Source organism: Anser anser (assembly GCF_964211835.1).
Source record: "Anser anser genome assembly, chromosome: 25".
Classification (NCBI taxonomy): Eukaryota; Metazoa; Chordata; class Aves; order Anseriformes; family Anatidae; genus Anser; species Anser anser.
Window position 1 is genome coordinate 5766236 of NC_139746.1, and position 6226 is coordinate 5772461.

The 6226-nt window shown below is 55.7% G+C and overlaps 1 protein-coding gene across 2 annotated transcripts; it reads right to left on the minus strand.

Moving 5' to 3' along the window:
* Nucleotides 1–280: 280 nt before the first annotated feature.
* Nucleotides 281–4186, minus strand: PEAK3 (PEAK family member 3). Of its 2 annotated transcripts, none has more exons than XM_083810591.1 (4): nt 3841–4186; nt 2929–3113; nt 2193–2812; nt 281–1694 (listed from the first exon to the last, which is right to left on the minus strand). In XM_083810591.1, the coding sequence occupies exons 1-4, from the start codon at nt 3888–3890 to the stop codon at nt 693–695; spliced, it is 1857 nt and encodes a 618-aa protein (XP_083666717.1). In that variant the 5' UTR covers nt 3891–4186; the 3' UTR covers nt 281–692. The 2 variants fall into 2 exon arrangements, with proteins under 2 accessions (XP_083666717.1, XP_083666718.1); XM_083810592.1 differs by having other exon boundaries at nt 2929–3186; nt 3841–4184.
* Nucleotides 4187–6226: the final 2040 nt, after the last annotated feature.

Below are 6226 nucleotides of genomic sequence, written 5' to 3' on the forward strand. Positions count from 1 at the left end.
TGAAATTCAGCTTTGTGATCCTCCCTGGATGGATTGTCAGGGTGTAAGAAAGCACATAAAAGGCCAGTATTTAACAGGCTCAGCTCTGGGTTTTATTGAAGCTGTGTGGTTGCTTTATTTCCACCTTTGAGACGTCATTGGTATTTGTGACTATGCTACAATCTGTTCCTAAAAAGGGCAAGGCTGTGTGATGCATTGTGTTTCTTCTCCCATAATGGTGTCTTAAGGTGAGCAGTAAAGTATGGCTTTGTATCATTATTTAAAACAGTGGCAGTAGCAGTACAGGAGGAGGTTCATTTTTATTTTTTATTTTTTTTGGTGTGTGTGTGTGTGAAAAGTCTAAGGTCCATTAACCTTACTCAGGATAATCAGCCGCTGAGCTGGTGCTTCGTCCTGTGGCTTCCATCCAGCTGTCTTTCCGAGATGCTCCAATAATCTGGACTCAAACCATTGAACAAAAATCAGTGAAAGGTGTAAAAGCACATCCTGCATCCTGGGAGCCAAGGTACCATGGTGGGAGTTTGGTCCCTGCTTACTTAGGACCATTGTTCATGCAGTGTGCAGGATCAGTTTCAGATTTGGAAACAGTTTTCACAGCCAGGATCAGCCTTGGTTGGGAGCTGAGAGCTGGTGGATTTGTCCAGACCTCTATGGGTTCCTGTCTTTGGGGAGCCTTTTGGGCAGGCTTGTCTTTAGGGCATGTAGAGAACCTGGGTGACCTGGTAGAGCATGTGCTCCGTGACCTCTGCAAAGTACTGGCAGCACAGCCACTCCTCCAGGCCCGGGCTCCCCCCGGCCCCAGCCCCCTTCTCAGCAAACTTCAGCAGCAGCAGTGCCCTCTTCATCTCCACCCAGCTCCGGAGCAGGTCCAGTGTCTTCTTGCTCTTGGCGAAGAGCTCCTGGCGAGGCCCCCAGAGCAGCACCTGCAGGACGCCCCTGGCCTGCTCGATGGAGACCCTTTTGAAGGGGTCTCGGTGGAGAAGCAGCAAGGCCAAACGCTTGAGTCCCGTGGAGTAGATGGACAGGGAGGGGATTTCAGGAAGCTGATTGCTTCTCAGGTCCAAGGCATTTTCCAAAGAGATGTCCACGTGCAAGATCTTATAGATCAGCATGCCTATATTCAGCTCATCTGCCATTGGGGTGAGGGGAGCAGCAGACCCCTCTGTCCAGTCCTGCTCTTGGCTGGTGGAACAAGGTCTTCTCTTGTCTTTAAGCTTGAACAAGTTGCTGATGAGCAACCTTGGAAGGGACAGCCCCATGGATGCCTCCTTGTCCTGCTGGCTCCCAGGGGGACACGGGCACTGCACCAACAGCAGGTTCTCGGGGCAGACGTCACCCTGCCCCAGATTCTGTGCCCTGAGGTGCTCCAGCCCCATGCACACCTGCAAGAGGAGGAGGCACGCCAGGCGCTCATAGTGCCCGGGGCTGCTCCTGTGCAGTGCCCGGGAGCCCTCCACAAACCCCACCAGGGTCTGGTAGGGCACGTCTGGGGATAGGAGGACCTGCAAGACTCGGGGGGTGGCAGGAGGGGCTGGCTCCTCTCCAGAAGGGGACAGCCCCTGCTTACTGGGGTGGCCCGGGAGCAACAGCTCCCCAGGGACGTGGTCGGTGAAACGTCCGATCAGGCGCTGGATGCTGCAGTGTGCCCCGAGGAAGCTCTCCACACCCAGGCTGCAGCAGCCCGGCTTGAGGACCTGTGAGGAGAGAAAGAGCAGGAACAGCTGTGCCAGGAGAGAGCCTGGGTCCTGGGCCAGGCCACCACTTGGGTTGGGGCCACAAGCCCCAGTCCTACCCATGCGTGGTGCTGGGCTCCCCTGCACCCTCTGGTGTCTACCAAAACAGCTTGAAGCAAGAAATGGGGCATACAGAGGGGGGGGGTGTCAGTCCTGGCTGAGCTGCAAAGCTGCTTTGTTGTGTCTCATCCTGCACTACCAGGGAGCCAGCCCCACTCCCTGCCCGCTGGCCCCTCAAAGCCTCGTGCCAGGGCACTTGCCGCAGCGATGCCATCCTCCTTGTACCTTGGATGTTTGGTCCCTTGAACCCACGAGAGCCCTCAGCAGCAGTGTCAGCAGCGCCAGCTCATTTAGCAAATGAATAAGTTGCCACCAAAGGGGAACCTCCCAGCTAACGTGGGCCACCCCAGGGTCACACTCGCCTGCAGCCCCCTCCTGCTGCCCGAACTCCCCGCTCACCTTGGCTGCAAGCACCAGCTGGGCTTGCCTAAAAGCAAATCCCACGCGGAAATACCAGGCGTCGCCGCTCTGGCAGCACGGCTCCCGCTCCAGGATGCTGAGCGCTGCCCAGCCCTTCCCTGCCAGCTCTGCCCCCAGCCGCTCCGGGGGTCCCACCAGCCCCTCCTGGGCTTGGGCCACCAGCCGGGCCAAGCTGGCCACCTGGCAACCCACCAGGGCTGCACACAGCCCGTCCCGTCCCTCCAGGCCCCGAAGCAGCCGGCCCAGCTCTGCGTCCCCTGTCCCAAAGGTCAGCTCCCCTGGGCTGGGTGTCAGGGCCTCCCCCGGAATGCTCCAGGCCTCCCCCAGGCTCTGGGACTTGGCCAGGGGCTTCTTGGGTGCCCGGGGGGGGCCGAAGCTGGGACCCCCCTCCGTGTGTGGCAGCAGGGTGCTGCCAAGCCATGGCGTGGCGTCGCCGTGGCGGGGCCGCGATGGGCCCTGCTCCGGGAGGGACTCCGCTCGCTGCAGCTGCTTTTTCGGCAAGGGGGGAGGCAGGGGGTCATGGCCGGGCTGGGGGGGGACTCTCCTGGCTCCATCCCCTCGGCTGGCCTTGGTGGGGACAAGGTGGGCGCGCAGCTCTCCTGGGGAGGGAGGAACAGGGGGCTGTTGTTCACACCACCGCACCTCTCCAGCCCCACAGCCATGCACAGAGGGGGAATGGTTGTTGGGGGGGTGGGGGTGCGTGGTTGTCACTCACCCACGTTGCTGTAGATGAGGGCTGAGGCGGGGGTCTGAGGCAGGTGTTCCCCTGGGGTGTCCGGCATGGTGGCGGGCGGTGCGGGACCCCCCAGGTCCAGGCTGGCACAGCGGGTGCGTACTCGGCCCCCCAGGTCCAGGCTGGCACAGCGGGCGCGCACTTGGCCCCCCGCCTGTGCCACGGCCCTGCACAGAGCTGGGAGTCAGTGCTTGCCCCCCCTCCACCCCCCAGGGGCTTCCGCTCCTCTCACTGCTAGCTCTGGGGAAGAAGAAAGAAAAAGGGGAAGCAGCAGCTGGGGCGGACATGGCTGTGAGGTTTAGGGGTGAAAGGCGGGGAGTTTGGTCTCCCGGTGACTCCAGTCCCTGCACTGGGGGTGCTCCTGTGGGGTGGAGGCTGCCTGGGGTTTTGCGTGTGCTGGTGCATGGCTACAGCCATCATTTCATATCTGCCCTGGTGTCCCCGGTCGGTGGCCATGAGGTGGATGCAACGATGAGGGAAAGGTGTGGGGTGAGGGCAGGAAAAGCTTTTGGGGCAGGAAAAGCAGGGACAGGGCTCAGGGGATCCAGAGGTCTGTGCATGAGGAGGGATGTGCAGCGAGCCCACGAGCACTGAGCAGGGACACAGAGCAGTGGGAAGGAACCAGCCGTGGGGTTTCACTTCTCCATCCTGGCCTCTGACCCTGCTGTTATGAGCGGTACTGAAGCCATGTTGGCTTTCTTGAAACCCACCATTTTCTGCTGGCAGCATCCCTGTACAGCTACAAGCTTTGACACAGATCTCCCCCCCATGCATTATTGCCCTGCTGCACCCATGGGTCTTGCAGTGGTGCAAAACCTCGGGCTGGAGCATTCTTGCTGGGTGCAGCTGGGAAGCGCCATTCTGGGACATGTTTGCAGAGTAGTTTGTTGTTACCTCTGATATTTTCTCGGCAGCGGTGGGGGTCTGGTGGGCTCCATCTCCATCTCCTGGCGTTGCTGGGGCCTCCCTGTGTTCAGCAGATGCTCCGGCGCCCCATTCTGGGATCCCCCGTGCTGGCCACAGCCTCTACTTGCAGGAAGATGTACTTTCAAAACACATTCCTCAGTGTCTAGCAAGCTTAAAACAAGTCCAAGGCTCAGTGTCACTCCCGAGCCGTCCCCGTGTCACCCTGGGGTGCTCTGGTAGCACCGATTGCACCACTGTCAGTTGGGAGTGCTGTGACCTGCTGCAGGTTGTTGCAATGTGTTTGCTTCACCCCTGCTGCTTGCACACACGTCACACTCCTCCTCCTGGGTGCTTTCTGGATGGCAGCGGTGCTGCAAGGAGGGATTTCTGCTGTAAAACCTTCCAAAACCCTTTTGAATTCCCTGCTCTCCAATGGCTTTACACCACATGTACCAGAGCGGTGGAAATATTTATTTATTTATTTATTTATTTATTTATTTATTTATTTATTTATTTATTTATTTATTTATTCTTTTTGTCTGGGATTTTCCGTTACAAATCAGGAAATTCCCCTTCTGGTGTCTGTCAGCCCTAGGACGAGGTTGCTCTTTTAACACTCTAAAAAATGAAATTTGGGCTGTCTTGAATCATGTCCCAGCTTTAGGCAAACCATGGGAATTTTGCCTGAGAGCCCCGAGGCTGGAGGATGAGCAGGCTTCAGGAGATGTGGCTTTATACACAGAAAAGGCAACATCATCTGTATTTTTGAAGCTTGAGCTGGGACAAGACAGATGTCCACAGGAATGATGGTGGGACAGGCTGGTTTTGGGGCTTAACTGGTGCTTAGCTGGTGCCTGAGGCACAGATAGCCCACCGATGGGGCTTCTTGTGGTGCATTTTGCAATTCGCATTTCCTAGACAGCACCAAGAAACCCACCAGGTTTGTGTCTGTTCGCCTGCAGTGCTCACCAAGCACAGGCCATGTATTAGAACTGATAAAGCATGTGCTGGGGCTGAGCTGTATTTTAATCCTGATTCGGGAGGATGTGCAAGAATCTGGGATGTGCTTCCTCCTTCCCGTGCTGGTCGCGATGCTCTCCCTGCTGGATGCAGTGGGCTCAGCTCCCGTTTGCACTGCAGAGCAGGAAGCTTGGCTTTGTAATACCCCCCTCCCGCCCCCCCCCCCCCCCCCCCCCGCTCCCCCCGGGACTATAGTGTTGTAAAAATAAGAATAGAAATGGTGAGAATTTCAGATTCATCGGGATTCTGGGCTTATTGATGGTGTTTGGCAATGGGGTCAGTACGTTTCCCTCATCTTGGTAAGTCATTTATGCTAATGACTGTACAACAAACCATTTTAAACAACCGTAAATCTACTAGGAACATCAATTTTTCTCCTTAATAAATAATGTTACATTCAAGATAAACCAGGGACCATTAGGAATAAAAAGCACAGCATTAGTGACATGAATGTTCCCCTACAAAGCCAGGGAGAAGGCATCAGTCAGAGGAGCCCTACGGTGGGCGAGAAGGGACTTTGGATGTTTGGACCTGTGACTTCAGGTAAACACGTCCAAACTGTTACTGGGAAAGCAGGGGGATGGTTATTGGTATTTTGGGTAAAAGGGAAATCGGGCTGTAAATGGGGCTAGCATTAAACCACATTGCAAAATTAAGTCTCCAATCGTCAGCTCTGTGCCAAACATGTCAATTCCAACCACAAATGGCAAATTAAAGGTGGTAAAACACACCAGCAGCTGCTAAACATGGCGGGTGTATCTCCCCCCTAAACAGAAAAAAAGTCACGCAAAGCTATTTTCTCCCCAAATCGCTCAATTCTAGCAATTGCTAGAAAAGAGCAATTGCAGGGCACTGCCTGAGAGAGGAAGAGATTTCCCCGTGGAGCGTCTCAGGAAGCTGATTTTTGGGGCAGCAGGAGGGGTTTAGGCACTGTTGGCTGACAAAATTTGCTGACCACCTTCTGCCAAAGTTGCCGAGCACTCAGCAGCTTTTGGTGCCGGCAGGGCTGGCAGAGGTCACCGCCACAAAGCCCTTAGTGCCCCTGCGCTCTGCAGCCGGGGGGCCTGGGAGCTGAGGCAGGGAACTTCTACTTAGCTGAAGTCTGTCTAATTTGTAAGGAAATTGGTTTCTCATCCCAGTGGGGGATAAGATCTTTAAATGCACCTGCTGGAAAATTGCTTCTTTCTTCCTAATTGCCTTTATTTTTTTTGGCATTTTTTTGGTTTTTATTCTTAATACCTGGTTGCTGCAGGGACTTTTCAGGCCCGTCTCTGGTCTGGTTTCTCTTGTCTGGGGTCAGAGCCAGTTTCTCAGCAGCCTTGGTCGTGGCGACTCCATCACCCCTAGAGCTGCT

What these genes read in the sequence shown, in the direction of transcription:
- PEAK3 (XM_083810591.1), bottom strand. Translation starts at nt 3,890, where the DNA reads ATGGAGATGGAGCCCACCAGACCCCCACCGCTGCCGAGAAAATATCAG. An exon ending in CTGCCGAGAAAATATCAGAG is followed by an intron (nt 3,114 to 3,840) that starts GTAACAACAAAC and finishes AGCTCTGTGCAG; the next exon opens with GGCCGTGGCACAGGCGGGGG. An exon ending in AGCTGGTGCTTGCAGCCAAG is followed by an intron (nt 1,695 to 2,192) that starts GTGAGCGGGGAG and finishes CTCTCCTCACAG; the next exon opens with GTCCTCAAGCCGGGCTGCTG.